Here is a 20,271-nt window from a genome sequence, read left to right on the forward strand (position 1 = left end):
TAACCTCCCTGGGTCTTACTTTTCTCATCTGTGAAAGAAGGGCGTTGGATTAGATGTCCTCCCAGATTCCTTCAAGCTTTAAACTTACAATTGAAAGGCAACTACATGGCACAGTGGAGAGAGTACTGGACTTGGAGTTAGGAAGACCTAAGTTCAAAAGCAGCCTCAGAGCCTAGTAAGCCACAGACACTTACTCTGTGACTTTGGGCAAGTCACTTAACTTATCTCTGCCTGTTTCTTCTTCTGTAAAATGGGAATAATAATAATAGCACTTACTTCCTAGGGTTGTTGTGAGGATCAAATGGAATAATATTTGTAAAGTAATTTGCAAACCTTAAAGCACTATATAAATGCTGGACATCATTATTATAATACTAATAACCCTATGGCATTTTAAAAAGATTTGCTCTTTGACTGAATCTGCAAAGATTTAGACCAGAATGATCCCAGAATCTATTTCTTCCAAGTCACAAGGTTAGTGGTAGAAAAATAGAGTGGGATATATGTTTCCTCGTCCTCTATCTATTAGACACCAATTTGAAAGGGAAAAAATAGACTGCATAACAAAATATCCATATTAGTTGCTCAAGCAAGACTTGCTTATTATTTTCTTCAAAATATAAACTGCTTTATTCTTTCTTTGTTTGTAAAAGTTCTCCTAAGCTCCATTACTCAATAGAGCTAGCAAGTCAATTCCTTACCAAATTGACATATCCATAACTTCCAAACGTGTGGACCCACAGTAAAATGAAGAGATGAGAATAGAGTTTAAGAATATCCCACAGTGTCCTAGATGGGATTTTTGAAAGAAGCATGATAACTTCCTGTTTTAATAAAACCACTGGCTTTTGAGTTGCTCAATTCAGTTAAATAAATATTTATTAAGCAATTACTCAGTGCCTGGCAATGTGCTAGGGATAGGAAGATAAAAAAAAATACCCTTTGTCTTCAATGGGATAAACACGAATACAATTTTAACCACTAGGGGGAAAAGTATATACTAAATTCCTCATCTGTAGAGCGAGAGATTTGTATAGATGGCTTCCAATGTACCTTCCCACTCTGAAACTATGGCCTTCTATATTACAAAGAATAAAAAAAAAAGTATATTTAAATAGGGACACCTGTGACATAAGGAATAACTTCCTGGTTCCGGAGTAAGGAAACCTGACTTCAAGTTCTTCTTACATATATTGGCCAAATCACTTGATCCAGGAAAAGCTCTTAAGGATTAATTGCATTCCTGGAACAAAAATCTCCAAATCACCACCATTAACAACAACCCCCCCCAAAAAAATGAATACCAAGTAATGTCAAGAGGTAGAGAGTGCTAATTACTGGAGTGATCAGTTAAAAGGTGGCACTTAACCCATGCTTTGAAGGAATTCAGGGTTTCTGATGGGGGGGTGTTGCATTTTGGGGTCATGGATTTTCCTTCCCATTCCATTTAAAAAGACAGTTTTCATAAGTTCCAAACAATAATCCCACAAGCTATTTAAAAAAAGACTGACCACGGCTATTAAATGATGATGACTAAGCTTGGCCCCAAAGAAGATACATTAGAAGGCACCTTCCTTATAGAAGGGGTGGTCTATGAGTATGGAATACTACCGATAAAGTTAGATTTTTTTGATGTCTTAGTTTTGTTGAAGAGGTTATTTTTCTTTTCCTTCTTGTTCAAGATGGCTGGAATGGGGGGGCTACACTGGAAAATGTAGGTGAAGTAAAAAGCAAAAATTACCAATAAAATGTATTTTTAAAATGACCCGAAGGGATTTTCATCTTATTAAAAAATTAAAGTTCATTCTTTGATATTAGTCAAAGTCTCACAGATTCAAAGCAAAATATGTTCAATACTTTTCCTCATCACCTTGCCGAGTGGCAAATGATTTTTTTCCTTCCATTTTTTAGGAGTGAGGTTGGAGAAGAAAAACAAGAAAAGAAGAGGTAGAGAAATGAAGTGGCTTTGGTTTGTGGAAGAGAAGACCAGAGGGCTGCAGCCTGGCACTCTGCAGCTTCCACTGGTGGGATAAGCTGCCAATCTGCGTTGTAACCCTGTAGGAATTTCTCCTCGGTTTTAACTAGGAGTCGCACTGCTGACTTCTCTCACACAGACACACGGAGGAGCCAGGAGAGACGGACTCCAGGAGGGAGGGAGGGGGGTAAAAGAGGAGGAGAAGGACGGAGAAGAGGTGGAGAAGGAGGTGGTGGAGGAGGAGGAGGAGGAGCACAGGTAGCAGCAACAAGCAGGGACCAGGACGCACTTCTTTCCAGATACTCCGGGAGCTTCAGCTGAATAGGCTCCTCGCCTACCTAACTACTACCCCCCAAAACTTTGGCTCTAACGTTATTATTATTATTATAACTATTAATTTATTGATTAAAAAAAAGCTAAACCAAAGGGGGGGGTACTTGGAGAAACTGAAAACCACCACCACAGAAAAAGAAAAAAAAAAGCCCCAGAACCATTCAGGATCTGTTCTGGGAGTCCTGAAACCAACAAGTGAGAAACAGCAGCAGCAAAGGCAGCGGCCGCGGCAGCTAACAGCAACAGCAGCAGCAGGAGAAGGAGAAAGAGGAGAAAGAGGAGGAAGCTGAACCTTCGGGAGCCCCCGCTGCCACCGCTGCTGCTGCCGCTGCTGCCCCGGCACTCTTCGGCTTTGGGACAGGCAGTAGTCGGGGACTGGGGAAGAAGGGGAGCGGGTGGTTGTCATTTCTTCCCTCCCGGGTTGAGAGCGGCGGAGGCGCCCCGGGTTGTTCGCGCTTGACTGGGAGCAGCTGGTCCCCTGGGAATTATGCGGCGCTTGTGGATACTGCTCACCTTTGGCTTGGTGGCCTGCGTGTCTGGGGAGTCGGTGAGTTTGCAGGCATGGGAGAGGCTGGGATTGATGGTGGTGGAGGGACGTGTTATGTGTGTGTATCCCTGGGTTTTCTAACTGCTTTTCTGGAAAAAGCTTACCTTGAGGACTCCCGACTCAGAGGGATATCTTCCGGACAGTGGCTTCCAACAGCTATCCTGCCCGTCCACCCCTGATCCTCTTGGGGATCCTATCCTATAGTATCCAGCCGAACCCCGCTATCCTTGCTTGGGTTCCCGGAGAGAGTGTACTCGTTCCCTCTGCCCCCGCCTTTTTACCCAAGGGGAAAGACAAACACACACACACACACACACACACACACACACACACACACACAGCTCTAAGCGTTTCTTTTTTTGGCATCCCTGGGGATGGGTAGCACTAGATCCACAGCCTTTTGAACTATAGAGGCCCCTGAAGTCATTCTCGAACTTCTTTGGTCTCGCGTTGGTCGTCTTCCTTTATGGCTTGAAGAAGATTAGGGACAAGAGGAGGGGGACGCAGTGGTGGCAGCAGGAGTCGGGGGTGGGGGGTGGAAGGTGCAAGAGGTCCACGCTAGGCGCACGCTGTGCCCTCCACTCACGTTTCAGCTCCTTCTTGCCCAGCCTGGGAGGCTTAATTTAGGAGAGAGCTGTTGTGCAAACTTGGGGTCTCCTTCCCCACTCCACCCCCCTTCCTCTGTTTTTCTCTTCTGCTGATGCAAGTGGCGGAGAGATTTCACCAGTCCCAAAGAATCCCAAATGTGTCTACAAAGAGAAGTTTGCCAAAGTGTTTTTTTATTTGGGGGGTGTCATTTTTGTTTTGTGTTGTCCGAGGGTTGGGCGAGGAAGCTGATTCTAAGGGAAAAGGCAGCCCGAGGGGGGCGCAGGCGGCGGGCCAGAGGCTGGGGCTCTCCTGCAAATCACAAGGAGCCTGCGCCCGAAGAGATCGAGTGCCTATGTCTATGGAAGAGAGAGCGAGTGTGAGTGTGTGTATGTGTGTGTGTGTGCGCGCCTGGGGGGGGGTCGGGATAGAGGAATGTCTCAGGGGCCACATAAGATTTGAAAGCAAAGTGGAGGGCTGGCTTTCGTTTGTTTCTTTGGAAGCCGCCGATCGGCTTTGGAGTGTCTCCCCCGTTTTAGAGGGCGACTCTTCTACTTGGCCAAACTCGCCCTTCTGGCGTGAGTTAACTGCCTGAATAAGACCTCGGGGCTTAATTGAGATGGGGAAGGTTTTGGGTCTCTCCTAGGTAGTTACAGTATTGGCGCCACTTCGCCCTCCTCCCCCGCCCTCGCCCCAGAGCAGGAGGAATTTGGTTGCTAGTTGACTAAGGCTCTGTTTCTGGGGGCTGTAAATGTTTTCCCGAAATCACCCAATGGGCGCCCTCTAAAGAGAACTGCCTCCTCTCTAGCCTGGTGCTGCTGCGGCGAAGCATTGTCTCCCTGAATGGAAGCAATCACAGCTGACTTAGTCACTGAGCAAACTCCTGGGGGCCTGAGCATTGAAGGTCTTCCCAGGCTGAGGTTTTGCTGTGTTGGTGTGTGTTCTAAGCCCCTCGATTCCACCTCCCCATCACCTCAATTTCAGTATCCCACCCCCCAACTTGGCCATTTTAATTAAATGAGCTGTCACTTTCAAGGAAAATTAAGTCATCTTGTGGTTACTCTTCACATACACACATAGCAAGTGATGTGTGATAGTATTTTTTAAACAATTTTTTCCTCCTCCCAGGTTGAGAGTACCAGAATTTGAAGTGGAGAAATGCCTTTGGTTGGTGAATAGCAGAGTAAAATGGGGATAAAACTTTGACACTATTAATCATTGTAGGATTCTCTCCGTGGACTAATCACGTCTGCTTTAGAGCAGAAAAATGTACTTCATATAATATCGAATTAGATATAGTTCCTATAATATATAAGCAGTAGGTGGTTGTTTGGGAATTCCATGCTGCACCCTAAGCCTTGTCTGTATCTTGTAGATTGAAAGTTTAATCTGTTTTAAGCGAAGCGATGTGAAAGCCAGTTATGAACTTTGTCCTGCTTACACAGGAGAGAGCTCCTATTGTTTACTATAGAGAAACATTCCAAGCTGTCTTAGCCCTGTAAAATAACAGTATCTGGAAAGGGGAAATAAGCATTCCCTTATTAGAACTGTCTCAAAGAGAGAACCTTTCAAAACAGAAGGGTGTTTTCAGAGGACCTTTTTTGCTTCTGAGCTCGTGCTGGGAAAAGTTCTATTCTCTGGATTCTAGAACGTGAACACTTGGACATCCCTTTCCGCTTCTTGGCTCATTTCAACAAGGGGACCTCCTTAAGAAAGGGTTTTTTTTAATTTAAAAATTTTTCTTTTTGTGTCAAGTGCATACCTATCACCCACATCTCTGTGTTTGGGTTTTTAAACATTTGTGAGCATATTTACTTGAATAGGAATTTCATGTTGTTAAAATGAGCTACTGCATTGTGATAAACAGGATTTTAAGTCATTGGAATATCATCCAAAAGGGCAATTAGATATTCTTTAAATGTCAACACAGAGAGTCTAGCAAAGAACCTTTGTTGGTTGGTGAGTCAGTGTTTCTTAGAAACTCAGTTTCAAAGCCCCAAATGGCCAAATACTCAATTTCAATTATTTTTAAGTCTTGTGGTTCTCTTTGTATGAGCTCGGAACATTCTAGGAAGATGATGGATTTGAAAGGTTATTTCTTTTGAGCCTTTAACAGTCACAGGACATTGCATGGTACTTTGCATTTTGATCTGGAAGCTGCAACTGTTTTCCTGAGATTTAAAAGTGATGGTGTTTTTTTCTGTGTTTAAAGCTATACCCTCCCTTTGAAAAGTATCTGAGCAGTTAGTGAAGTGTTAAATTTTAGATTTAGCCTGCAAAGGTAGAGGGAGGATGGTTTTGTACATGTTTCAAAGGCAATGTGAGAAGGAAATAGAGTGTCTCACTTTATGGGTTGACTAGAAGTGGAGCAGTAAGTGCTCTCCTAGTGAAATCCAGTTTGCCCTGCTGTAGTACATTCATGCTTTTCTGGCTGGAGCATCATGGGGAGAAAGAGAGGATGGAATGTGACTGACGTGATACACTGCTGCTTCTCCCTTTCCATGTGGCTGCCTTTAGAAGAAATATATTACAGACTGCTATAAACATATAATTTGAGCTGAAAGATGTTTACTTTAGGAAAATGCAGAAATCTGCTTTGAAATGGAGGAATTTATACACATGTTTAGAAGTCTGTGTACTCAAAAAAGAAACTGTCAAGCAGTTTGAGCTCATGTTTTACTTCTCAGTTTAATTTGCAAGGAAGAGATTTTAGGAGTTTGTTTTAGAAGGAAAAATAAAATTGGAGACCTATAACCTTTTGGCTATTCACTCGAATAGACAATACTTTTGTAAGAAGCTTGATACAAATAGTAGACATAGACAGACAACCTTCAAGAAGGAGATCTCTAAAGCCAGGAATTCTTGACTAATGTTTTTTTTGTTTCAGGGACCCATTTGGCAGTCTGGTGAAGTCTGTGAGCCCCTTCTCAGAATGATGTTTTTGAAGGCATAAAATAAAATACATAGGGGAAACCAATTATTTTGAAAAGAAGATGTTAATTTTTTTCCCCATCTAAAGTTCATTGATGCCTTGAAATCTATTCATTACCCCAGATTAAAAACCCTTGCTGTAAAGATAGATTTGTCACAGAAGGGAATTGGCCATGCAGTTGTGACTGACCACCTCTCAAGACCTTTTTATATCAAGGCTTGATGGTGCCCATCATTCTCCAGTAACAGTCAAGCATGTTCCGGGAAATGTGAGGATTGTGTGTGACATTCTGTAGAATCTGAAGGTTGAAAGAGATTTCAGGAGATTAGTTAGCTCTTCCCTCTGCTTTGGTTTGGAACTACATTTATACCTTCCCAGATCTAGAAAATTCTACCCTAAGATATAGCTTAAACATACTGCTTCTAATGACAACAACAAATTGTTTCAGAAGGGCAAATAACATTATGGACCTTTTGCCTATTCCCTTGATGAGATAGATTGTGAGATGCAAAAAGTCTGTTAAAACAGTTTTGCAATTTGGGCAACTCTGAGTTACTGAAATCTCAAAGTGAATATTCAGGGTGTGAGGCAGAACAGCCAGGCTATAGATTGCCTGGGGTGAGCAAGTTCTGAGGGTATCTAGTAGTCCAGTGCATTTTTTGGCAGACATCAATTGGTGATGAGCCAAGACTATCCTGTGAGAAAAACCAATATATGTAGTATGTGTGTATATATTCTCCCCCAATATGTCAATATATTGATATATCTATACATATAAAGTATATGTATAGCATATATAGAATATGTGTGTAGGATATATTATAGGATATATGTGTATATATATTATATATACTTGCATATATGGATATATTTTATGTCACCTCTAGGCTTTTCCTCATTCTCTATTCACCAAATATAGTACCTAGGGGGAAATAATCTGTATGTGCTTGTAGTAAAACATTTTACTATCTTAAAATCCAATAACTTCTGTGGCATAGAAAGTCACTTAGGAGGTGTCAGATTATGTGGATATGCACAAACATACAGTTCTCATTCTGCTGTTTTATAAATGGTCTTTGCCTCTGCTACATTCCAGTGGTGTTACCTTGAAAAGCCCCTCTTACCATATTAGCCTTGGCTCCTTCATCCTCAATATAGGGGGCAGGGCTACAAGATCTCTAAGATCCGCTCTTAAGCCTATGATCATCTCAGCATCACAAATCTTCCTCTTTTCAGAACTTGTACAGCATTTAAACAATTTAGCAACAGGTTGATACATGTTGTTTGGCTCCTGGCTCTGCCATCAACTCTTCCTGCCTGTGACCTTGAACAAGTTACTTCCTCAGTTTCAGAACCAGTTTCTTCGTGTATAAAATGAAGAGGTTGGGCTCAATGAATGTTAAAGGACTTGTCCAACTCTGATACCAGGACCTTGGAATGACATAGATTTCAAACAGGAAGGCACCTTAAAAATTGTGTGAATATTCTCTTCTAGGCAAGATCATAGACTCCCTGAAGGTTGTGATTGATTATATGGTCTATATTCCCCACACCTTTCCCCCAGATATTCAAAAGGTATTTTGTTGATTGATTGGTGGATGGTCCAGGACAATAAGAGTGAATGTATAAATATTAGTGATGTCACCTCCAAGGAATTTGGTTCTACAGATTTTGGAAGCTCTTTGCCTTAAATAGAATGGGATTCATAGGATATGGAACAGAAACCAGAGATCATCTTATTTAGCCCATACATGAGCAAGGATCCCTAAAGAATTCCTGGCAAATTGACTTGCAACTTTTTTTTGTTTGTTTGCTTTTTGGTGAGGCCATGGGGATTAAGTGACTTTATTGTTTGCTTTATGTTAGTAGTAGTAGTGGTAGTAGAAATGCATAAAATCTCCCCCTTTAGGCAAATGAGTTTTCAGGCCCTACTACTAAAATAGGTCTGATTTTGACAATTCAGTTTCTAAGGCAAAGTTAATATCTATAAGAAGGTTCAAAGGATGTGCTGGTTAAACAGAAGGGACTTCATTAGTCTAGCAATTCTCAAAGTGTAGTCCCTTTCAGGGGATCCCCAAGAGTCAAGAATATTTTAATAATAATGCCAAGATTTTATTAATTTTTAACATGATAAATATTGATAGATATAACCCCACAAAAGTTCTGGTGGGGTGTAAATAATTAATAATAATAATAATAATAATAATAATAATAAAAATAAAAATAATTTTTAAGAGTGTAAAGGAGTCCTGAGACCAAAAAGTTTGAGAACCCCTGGTGTGGCCTAGAGGTGTCAATGCCCAAACCAGATTAAATGTAATTGGGAAATGTTTACTAAAATAAATAAATAATACAATACAATACAGATAATGTTAATTTGTGGTTTTCTAAGTCAATATGCAGCCCTCAGAGATCAGTTTCTTTTCTTTTTTTTTTTTTTGGCTAGGCAGTGGGGTTAGGTGACTTGCCCAGGGTCACACAGCTAGTAAGTGTTTTTATGTGTCTGAGGCCGGATTTGGACTCAGGTCCTCCTGAATGCAGGGCGGTGCTTTATCCACTGTGCAACCTAGCTGCCCCAGAGATCAGTTTCTAATTGGGTTGGACACTAGTGGTCTAGAACGTAATTGTCTGATTTTCTTAAACTTCTGAGTTGTGCACAAAGAATAGGACCATGGAGTGGGAGTGGGAAGCTCTGAAGATTTTCACTGTGTGGCAACAACAAAATGAAACAGTGTATTATTATGTGCTGTGACATGTGAAGGCCAGAATTGTGAATGTGTACTCCAGGCTTGGTATCAAGTTATCAGGGAGAAGCTGTGAATTTGTCTTTCCTTTCCCAAATATTGCATCTATTAGCTACATTTCCTGAAAATCACAACAGTGTAGTAACAATGCTTTTCACAAAGTGCTTTTGTAGTTATTGTCCTTTCCTATAATCTTAGGTTTAGGTTATAAAACTTAAGTAGTAGAGAGCGACTGTGACAGATGTCAACAATAATAAAATGGTAAATCGAATGTTTAGATTCTTTCTCTGAAATGTAATTTGCACTCATAAGATGATACCTTCCTGCTGCCACTACTTGACTTTTGGCCACTTGCCTGCAATCTCTTATAAGATGTTGCATTTCTATTATGTATTTTGTATTATTTATCTGTCTATATATCTTATCTCCCTCTAAACTATAGAGTTTACTGAGGGCAGGGATCAAGTCTTTTATTTCATCTGTTGGAGGTTTTATTTCATCTATTCTGCTAAAAACAAAACAGCTGAAACAATTTTGATTTGCTTTGCTGATAATTTGATCTTTCAGAAGGTAGGCGAAGAAATAATAGGATCTGTTGCTAGTCTGGGCTTGATTTTGACCAATAAGAAGGAACCAATCATTGAAGTAAAAATTACTGAAACATGGGAGGGTGTGATTCGCCATCTTAAAGTTTGAGCCGAGATGAGGAAGAGACACCAGGCATAGTTCAATACATACCCTTTCTGAGACCTAATTATATAGATGTCAAAGTGTTCAGAAAATGGGTTTGTAGAATTCCATGACCCAAGATAGGAAGTTGAATGGATGAAGCATTTATGAAACATTTACTACATGGAAAGCACTATGCTAAGTCCTGGGGATACAAATAAAAAAGACAGGCTGTCCCTGATCAAAGGGAGCTTACATTGTAATGGGAGAGAAGACACGTATGGAAAGTTTCTACTCCAGGTGAGATGGCTTGGCCCCTGCACTCCAACGACCATGGGACCTTGCCATTTTACCTCTTTGAAGTCATTTCCACTTAGCTAAAGATGGGTGAAATGCTCTAAAGAATGAAATTCTGATGACAACAAATACAAATTATTCAAATGAGGAAGAAAAGGGACAACTACTTAAAAAGACTGACATGATTCTACAGGAAGTTTATTTGCCAGTTCAGATTTTAGAAAAACTTGCCCAGAACATAGATGCAAAGGGAGGTCATTGAGGGTAGATAACAAAAATAATGTCGGGAACGCCAGAGCACAGGCTGTGCTGAATGAAATGCCAAGGATAATACAAAGTGAAGGCAAGAAGGAATAAAAAGGAATAGGACAGTTGCTTGTAATAGCTGAGACAAAGATAAGGGATGATGGAGAATTTAGAAAACTTTAATTCCTAATTTTTTTTTTTGGAAAGTGGTTTAATCTTTGTTTGGAACTTTAGATCTAGAAGGGACCTCAGAGGTTAGAGTGTCAGGCTTGGAGTCAGGAAGTGTCATCTTCTTCAGTTCAAATCTGGCCTCAGACATTTCCTAGCTCTGTAATCCTGAGCAAATCATTTAACCCTGTTTGCCTCAGTTTCCTCATCTGTAAAATGGGCAGGAGAAGGAAATGGCAAACTATTCCAGTATCTCTGCCAAGAAAACCCCAAATAGGATTGTAAAGAGTTGGACACAGCTGAAAATGACTGAAGAACAACAATAAAATTTTTAAATCCTCAGGAAACCGAGGCCTACAGACATAAAGTAGTATCAAAGAAAGAATTTGAACCCAGATTGCCAGACTCCAGGGTCAAGGACTATACCATGCTGCTGCCTCCCTTGATTGACAAGGAAGTATAAACAGGTTAACTAAAGGTGATTTGGTGAAAATACTGAAGTTGAAGCCAGATCTCCCGGGTTTGAATTCTGGTTCTGCAATTTAATGCTAGTGTGACCTTGGGCAAGTCATTTACTCGACCTCTTTTGGTCTCAGGTTTTATCAACAGAATAAGGATGTTGGACTAGATAATTTCCATGGGCTTTTCTAGCTCCAAACTCTATGATTCTCTTAATATTATAGGAATTGCTGATGTGCTGTGATACTCTGATACTCTGTCATTCTCATCTTTACAGATCTAGTCCTCTGGCCCAGGGCCAGGCAATTGTGAATTTATTTATTATAAATGTTTTCTGAAATTAGTTCTTTAAATAGTTAGCGCTGTACTTACAAGGATACCTAGTATTTGTCTATAAGACATCTTAATTTTAAAGTAAAAAAAGAAAATTATTCAAATGTAGTTAATACACATGTGGGGTAGTATAATTCAGAAACAATTTTTTTTTGCTGTGATTTAAAATTGTACATATAATTTTCAAACATGTAAATCACTTAATTGCTCCAGGCCTAAGTTTTCTCATTTGTAAAATGAAATTGTTGGATTAGATGGTCTTTCAAGGGCCTTTCCAGGTCAAATAGTATCAAAAGGTAATTTGGCCACTGTCAAGATTCAGTCATAGACTCAGAGAATGCATAGATTATTTAGTCCCAGCTCCCCCAGATTACAGACAAGGAAATGGAAGAACCATAGACATTGGGTTTTTTGCCCCCGAGGTGACAATATTCAGTGGAAGAGTCAAAACTTAAACCAAGGCCTCCTGCCTTGGGGTTTTTCTGTGCTATATCATTCAAAATTTTATGAAGCCCTATCAATAGCTTGTTTTATGTGTTGTTCACTCATTACAACAAGGAGCCTGTTTATAATGTAACTTATTTTTGATACACTTCAACAATCTCTCTCTCTCTCTCTCATTTCCATTGTAGAAAATGGAGTTGTTTTTGGTAATTTGCTAGGCATTTTTTTTTGGAGGAGTGCTATTCCTGATCTGGGGGAGACTCTTTTCGGGTAGGGGAGATCCAATTTGTTAAATGGAGATTGAGCTAGATGGTCTCTTGGATGCTGTCCAGCTCCAAATCTGTCAGTCTCATGGAAATGACCACTTTATGTAACTTGTTGATCACTTTCAGTCATCCCCTTGTCACTGAGAGGCATAAGTTTTCACAAATTTATAGTGTTAATGTTTTAATGTTAGGTTTGATTTTTTTTTTACTGTTATATATGACTGGCTTGAAATAAACCAAAGTTGAAAATAGAAATGCAAACAACTTGGGAATTAAGCTAAGAATTGATATCCTAAAGATAAAATAAAAATTTATAAAAATTGATATCCTAAAGATAAAAAATTAACACATAAAGATTCATATAAGGCCAAAGATGGAAATTTGGTTTCTAAACAATATTGTTATGTCTTTAGTGACCAATTCAAAATTTTCCATTTCTACTGATTCCTTTTCCATTGTTGCTTTAAAGATTAATTTAAATCATTAAGATTTGGATATTTTGTTTTATTACCGATCAAATGTTAAGGTTTTTGTTTGGTTAGGTTAATCAACTGACAGTATTTACTGAGTGTTTTCTGCATACAAACCATGGTGCTAAGAGAGAAAAATAATGATAGCTGATATTTACATAACAGACTTAGTTTTCTCTCACATAAGTACTTCACACTTCATCTTCATAGCAATCCTGGGAGGTAGGTACTATTTTTTTTTCCATTTTATAGATGAGAAAACTGAGGCTCAGAGAGGTTGTAACTTACCAAGCGGTTGTGGGACCACAGATCCACACTGGAAGAGACCTCAAGAAACATCTAGTCCAATGTCCTGATTTGATAGTATTAAGTGATTTTGATTAACACTACAGTGTTTGAATGCAGATCTTCCTAATGTGAAGTCTAGCTCTGTAGTCACTTTGCACATGTGTAATTCTTGGACATTGACCTCAAGCAATGATTATCGCTTTTCCTAAACTAATTTGGCTTTGTAGTATGCAGTATGCTAACGAGACCTGAAAAATTTGTGGGGGCAGGAGAGGGAAGACTGGGACATTAGTAGGGTATAATATCTAGCAGAATGGGATTACTCCTTGGAGGAGTCAGTGAAATTTTGAGGAAAATCATGAAAATTAATCATATTTTCATGCTGAATATTTGCTGCATGTAATTGTTTTTGATACAAGGTGAAAACTGTGGGCTGCTAGAACACAGGGAGGTATATATACTTGGCACCAAGGGCCATAGATTTGTGCAGAGCTCTTGAGCTTAGATCATACTGGAAGAAGAGCTTTAGTGTTCTTAGTCCTGTCCTATTAGGTTTGATTCTCAAGGTCTCCTATTTCCTATCCAGGCTCACCTCTCTGCATGGCTTTTCTGTGTTGTTCAGTCATAACTGTGTCTTCGGTTTATGAGGAGACCTTTGTGTCCCCCTGCAGCCTGTACCCACTTTGTTGCTTTGCTCCCACTCATGTTGGGCCCTTTGAGGTAGTCTGGGTACAGCCTGTAGCCTCCCATTCCCATCACTGCAGTCAGAAACAAAAGAGCCGCCTACTTACCCTTTAAAGAGACTAGCTGTCGATTAGATAGAACACTGGGTCTAGAGTTAGGAAGACAAATCTGGCCTTAGACACTTACTAGCTTTGGTGACCCTGGACAAGTCATTTACCCCTATTTGCCTCAGTTTCATTATCTGTAAAATAAGCTAGAGAAGGAAATGGCGAACCACTTCAGTGTCTTTGCCAAGGAAGTCCCAAAAGGAATCACAGAGTGGAAAGGACTGAAAAAACCGATTAAACAGCTGCCCTTTGCTTAATCTACAAGACGCCCATCCTATCTCTTCCTTTCCTTCCTCAGACTTGGGAAAGTGGGGATCCTTCCTCTTCTACCACTTCCTGTATAATTTATGGGCATCAACATTTTTTCAGGGAGTCCCATTTGTGTGCCTATTGGAGCAGAATTTGGAAAATTGGAAACTACTGCTATATCTTAATTTAGGGTAATCAATGATGATCTTGGTTTATAGTTTTCAAAAGTACACAGGTTATTAAAGTATAAGGTATCAGGTGAAAAGGCAGTGTGATGTAGTGGGCACTGTGCCTGGCACATAGTAGGCACTTAATAAACATTTATTTAATTGAATAGGTAGCATTCTGGACGTGGAATCTGGAAATCTGGGTTTAAATCTCTCTTCTTACGTTTATTAGCTGTGACTTAGGGGAAGTCCCTTCACCTCTGCTTGCTTCAGTTTCCTCATCTATCTTGTGAAGCTCAAATAGCATAAAAGCATACAAAGCACTTTGCAGATTTTTAAAGTGCTACGTAAGTGTCCGCTATTGTTGCTAATTTCCCTTAAACATATTTGATCTGGACATACACATAGCTATTCAAAGTTGCTAAAGTAACAGAATAGTCAAAGCCTGTAACTAACTGTAGTTGTAAAATTGTGGACTACTTTTCCAGAAGAAATTGTGTGTGCAGTTCATTAAAGTGAGTGTGACTCCACTGTTGAATTGGAGAAATCTGATTTTCAGGGTTTTTTCTCCCTCCCCCATTCCATTAGCCAAAAAAGAAAAAAGAGAAGGAAAGAAAAAAGAGAGTTCATGAAAAATAAAATGGCCAAATGATAGCACAAGAAAGGGCACCTGCATGACCCACCTCCCTGCTCCAAATAGTTTATTACGCTGTTTTGGCCCTTGGGTTCCTAAAAAGGGATCCTGGCTAACTTAAAATGCTTGGTCCCAAGGCTACCTTAATAGGACATAGGCTGGGAATGAAAATGGTGTAAATTTGCGCTCTCTGATCTCCTGCTTTCGCAACTTACTGTTATTAATCAAGTTTTTAAACAATGGATCAGGCTGTCATTACATGCAGACTTGTTAGCTAGAGTACATCTTATAAGGGAAGACATAATATGTTAAAAATGAGAAGCCTGAGGTGACATTTAAATTATATCTCAACTGGTTTCCATTAAGAAGGGGTGCTTTGGTGAGTTTCTTTACTCAATGACAGAATTTGAGAATTGGATTGGTCCAACCCAGGGGTGGAGCCTCAAGGCCACATGTGGCCCTCTAGGTCTTCAAGTGAAGCCTCTTGACTGAATCCATACTTCAGAGAACACATCTCCTTAATAAAAGGATTTGTTCTGGAAAACTTGAATGCAGTCAAAAGGCTGCACCGAAGGACCTAGAAGGCCATATGTAGCCTCAAGGCCACAGGTTCCCCACCCCTGGTCCAACTCATACATGCAAGGAATCCCACTACAATTGTCAGGAACTCAGTAAACATTAAGTCCAGATTATGTGCCAGGTACTGTGCTAAGCTCTGGGGATACAAAGAAATGCGAGCCAGCCCCTACCTTACAGGAGCTCTGCTTGGTGACCTCCACAGAGGGGAAAGCCAGCACTTTCTGCTTTTTTGACAGCTCTTATTATTAGGAAGTTTTCCCTGATATCAAGCCTTCACTTGCCCCTTTGTACCTTCCACCACGCTGCTCCAGTTCCGCTCTCAGGGGCCAAACAAAACAAATCTGATAAGACAGCCCTTCAAAATACTGGAAAACAGCTAGCCCATCTCCCTTGTGTCTTCTGTAAACTGTGGTGCCCAGAGTTTAACTCAGTGCTCCCAGGGACCAAGACAGAGCACAGTGAGACTCCCCACGCCTTATTCTTGAAAGCCACGTGCCTCTTAATGGAGGCCAAGATTACATTAGCTTTTTTTTGTCTGCCACAGACATTACTGACTCGGATTGAGGTTGAAGTCCACTAAACCCCACCAGGTCTTTCCAGAGCATCTGCTGTCTATCCATGTTTCCCCTCCCCATCCTCACCCTCCACCCCCATCTTATGGTTTTTACTCAGCAATAATTTCTGTGGTTGAAGAGTGATCCTTCCAAAGCAATATCTGATCAGTTGCCAAAATGTGTCTATGATACTTCCACAACATCTCTCACATCTGTCCCCTTCTCTCTCCCAATGGTACCACCACCCTAATTCAGATCCTTATCGCCACTGCCCTGAAGTATGGCAGTGACCTCCTGTTTGCTCCCCCTTTCTCCAGGCTCTCCTCGCTCTAATCCACACAGCTAACTAATTGATACTCCTTCTGACCAAAGCACTACCCCCCTTCCTAAGGTCTCCAAGATAAAATAAAATCCTCTCTTTAGCATTGTAAGCCTTTCACTGTCTGAACCTAACCTCTCTGTCTTTAGGCTGATTACACTTTACTCTTCAGTGACTCTTAGGTTCTAGCCACACATAATGTTGATGTTGATAGGCTAGGTTGCCCACTAGATTGGTTGGCCACTAGATTGTTCAGTGTATCGACCACCAAGACTGGAATCAGGAAGACCTGAGTTCAAATTCAGCCATGTCCACCTACTGGCTGTGTGACCCTGGGTAAGTCGCTTAACCTCTTTTGCCTCCAAAAAAAAAAGAGCAAAAATAAACCAGTCCAAAATGAGTAGAGAAATTGTAAGGTAGGAAGAGTTAAATCTCCTAGATAGAAAAATACTTTAGGTCGTATTTTCACTCTCTGGAAACCAACTGTACTACTCCAGTAGAATAAGCTGCCTCTTAGGAGAAGGGATAGGAATAGAGGCTGAACCTGTAAGGTGCACTGGTAAAGGGAACTCATAGATGAGGAAATTTCTGCTACCAGTACAGGTTGGCATCTTCCTTACAACTTCTCTGTTTTGGGAGAGATTGCTACTCAAATCTTCATTCTACACTTAGAACACATCACTTTAGATAAGGAGAGAACCCTGGGGCTGCTAAGGCCCTTTACGGGTTTGGCAAAGGGGAAATAGTTGTATTTTATTTCCTCATTCTTGATTAAAGCTTTATATTTACTCTTCTGTTCCCAAAGCCGCCTTTTAAAAATATCACGTTTATAGCTATGTGTAATATACATATATATATATATACACACACATATACACACGTGTGTACACACATTCACATATATCATAGATTGTATATTTATGTATATGTCTATCTTTACATACACATATATACACATACATACATATATATCTCAGGTTCATTCAAAGAATAAGTTTTGCAAACTGTTTACATGGCATTGTAACAAATATTTAAACACCTGCCTGGTACTTTTGTATGTAACTTCCAAAGGGATTAAAACATTTGGGATGAGTTAAAGGTACAGTCAGGCCTTTGCTGGTATTCTACTTTAAGGGAATGTCTCAGATGTGGCCTTTTCCCCAAAATTTCTCGTACTGGTTTTGATGAAGGAATGAAAACATTTTCTGCAAAAGCTTCAAGTTTGTGATTAATGTTTGCAACAGAAACTTTGTGACTACATTTAAAAGTTGAATCATTTTCAGAAATTTTCATGGTCTTGGCTTGGGAGAACCACCATTTTAAATTTACTACTGAAGGGAGAGGTAGCCTTCACTGTTGCCACGTGTTCTTAGCAAAATATTCTATTGCCATTAAAATTTATTGGAATACGTGTATGTATATACATATACGTATATTATCTGACCATGTCATTCCTCCATTCAAACATTTTCAATGGCTCCCCATTGCCTCCTTAGCCTGGCATTTACTTAAGGCCCTCCACCTACCTGGTTACATCCTGTTTTATTTCAAGTAACTCTCAACCACACATTATATATTACAGACAAACTTCACTGATAGTCATCTGGTCTTGTCCTATGCTTTCCCATCTCTGCACATTCATCTAGTTAATTGTCCCTTCCTCCTACCCCCAACCCTAGACTGTAATAGATTCTTTCTTTACTTCTCTCTGTTCAAATGTCTTTTCCCTTAAGACCCAGCTCAGGTACAACTTCTTCCAGGAAGCCTTTGCTATCCTCATTGCCCCACCACCACATTTTTCCCTGTCCCCCCAAGTAATCCCTCCCTCCTCAAATTTTCCTATCAAATCAACAAGTATTTATTAAGTACTTACTATGTATGTTCCAGGTTCTGTGCTAAGGACTGAGGATACAGAGAAAGGAAAAAACAATCCCTGCTCTCAAGTAGCCTAGATTCAAATGGGGAAAATGACATGTATAAATAAAAACATAGTAGATGTAGAGGACCTTTTTATGTCCCTCCTTTTCCCCATCACATCTCACCTAGCATCACCCTTCTTTGTATATAGTATTTTCCACCTACCCTTAAATTGAAAGCTCCTCAAATTTTGCATCATTTTTTTAATTTCAGGTATGTTCAGTACCTTGCATAGGACTTGGCCCATGATAGGTGCTTAGTAAGTTTTTAAAAATTGAATTTAGATATAAACACACATATGTGTGTGTGTGTGTGTGTGTGTGTGTGTGTGTGTGTATACACACACACACTGTAATACTCCAGTGGCACTTAATAGGCACTTAATAAATGCTGATTCTGGCACTTAATAGGCATTTAATACATGCTTATTGACTCATGCGGCTATTCCTTTAGCTTGCCACCCACTCACCTTTGTCCATCCTGTGTAACTCTTGTCCCTGTCTTCCCCAGGTGCATCATAGTTGGTCCACCCAACTCATTGGCAGCCTTTCCTCCTGTTATGTTTCCCTCTCAAGGATACCAAAAGGGCACATGAGTACCCTGGATCTCACTCCTGTGATCAGTCCATCTTCTTTTTCTGTTGTATTTTTCTTTGACATTTTCCCTGCTGTTTTTCCTGTGCATTCTGTTGTTTGTAGTATGTTGCATATGTCTCATTATTGCCCCTTGCATGATTCTCAACCCCATGTGGTTGAATTCTTTTTACATAGGCCTGTAGGTGGTAAGTACTGCCTATTGTTTATGATGCCCCAAAGCAGAATAGTGTTGCTTTATTAACGTGGGGTCATGTTGGCAGCTTCATGGCATTGTTGCTAGACCCCTAGACTTAGAGTTTGGAAGATCTGAGTTCAAATCCAACCTCAGACTTTTGACCCTGGGCAAATCACTTAACTTCCATTTACCTCAGTTTTCTCATCTTTAAAATGGGGATAATATCACCTAACTTCCAGCTTTGTTGAGAAACTCAAATGAGTTAATATTGCAAACCTTAAAGTACTATATGAATATTAGCTATCGTCACCATCCTCATGTACTCAGGTGATTATCTGCCTGAACACCATCTTCTTTTCTGCCTGATGAATTTGAAATTCTTCCCCTCCCCCCACTTCTCCTTTGTACCCTTTAAGCCTTGGCTCTTCCCGCACTTTGTCCTTTGACCCCTCTCTATAATTCTGGACATGGACATTTTGCTGTCCTCTGGGTTCTTGGAGTTCTTAGGACAAAAGACTCAAAGTATGAATCACATGCATTTGTCTGTGAATGGTTTTTGAAATATCAAAACGTTTCTACTTTGTAAAGGATTGTTTGCTCTGGCTGAACAAAAGATTCTTGTCTTCTTGGTATTGTTTCAGTAAAGTGTCCTTTGTCAGCTTATTAGATTTTTTATGGACTTTATACTTTGAATAGAGAAATGGTGTGTTTCTTTGCCTGGAAAGTTTGTTTTCAGAAGGTTTTCAGTTCACTAATTGTGTGTAAGTCACAAATATGTCTTAAGAATGTTCCTCTTGCATTTAAAAAGCGGCATTTGAGGGGAAGCTAGGTGGTGCTGTGGACAGAGCACAGGCCCTGAAGTCAGGAGGACCTCAGTTCAAATCCAGCCTCAAACCAGACACTTGACACTAGCAGTGTGACCCTGGACAAGTCACTTAACCCCTGTTGCCCGGCCCCCCACAGAAGCTACATTTATAAGTAGGAAGTGTTAAGCATCCCGAGCTTGGTTGAATTCATGTAACTAGCAGTGTTCTATAGTTGGTTTCCTGTTATAGTAAGGGAAAAGGGAATTGCTTTAGGCTACTGTGGCCACTAAAACTTCCTGAGTTATCATTAGCTCTTGCTTGCAGCCTGTTATCTAATCTAGTTCTAGTTCCTTCTGATCACATATCTATTTGGAGAGCAGGATTGTCTGTACTCAACTCTGAAACACAATTTACAATCCATTAAGTAACAGAAAATGCCTTATCTGACCTAGAAAAAAATAATTATGATTTAAAAATCTATGCCTAAGAAAAGTTATTCTGGAAAACATTAGAAAATAGCTACTTGTTTAAAACTTGCAGCCTGAAATTTTGAAGCTGGATAGCAAATTTGCTAACAGCTGATGAAGCTGTGGAATCTGGAGTATTTGAGATTATTCTTTATTACAGTAGCAAAGCTGTGGCTAGATCTGTGCAATAAATAAGCCCCGCGTGTAAAGTCTTTCAGTGTTTAAGGTTATGGAAGTGTGGTCCTCAAAGGATATCTTGTA

The 20,271-nt window shown here is 40.1% G+C and overlaps 1 protein-coding gene across 2 annotated transcripts in view; it reads left to right on the top strand.

The window, feature by feature from the left end:
• Positions 1-2,116: 2,116 nt before the first annotated feature.
• The window catches only part of SDC2 (syndecan 2), a 138,191-nt gene continuing 120,036 nt past the window's right edge, over positions 2,117-20,271 (top strand). The window contains exon 1 of one of the 2 annotated variants that reach the window (XM_020968883.2): positions 2,117-2,855. In XM_020968883.2, the coding sequence (XP_020824542.1) occupies positions 2,796-2,855 (60 nt within the window). In that variant the 5' untranslated portion in view covers positions 2,117-2,795. Of the gene's footprint in view, positions 2,856-3,540; positions 3,820-20,271 lie in introns of those variants that run through there. The other variant, XM_020968874.1, reaches the window with a different exon arrangement.

The sequence above is a fragment of the Phascolarctos cinereus genome, unplaced genomic scaffold (assembly GCF_003287225.1).
Source record: "Phascolarctos cinereus isolate Bilbo 61053 unplaced genomic scaffold, phaCin_HiC Scaffold_4;HRSCAF=312, whole genome shotgun sequence".
NCBI classification, from domain to species: Eukaryota; Metazoa; Chordata; class Mammalia; order Diprotodontia; family Phascolarctidae; genus Phascolarctos; species Phascolarctos cinereus.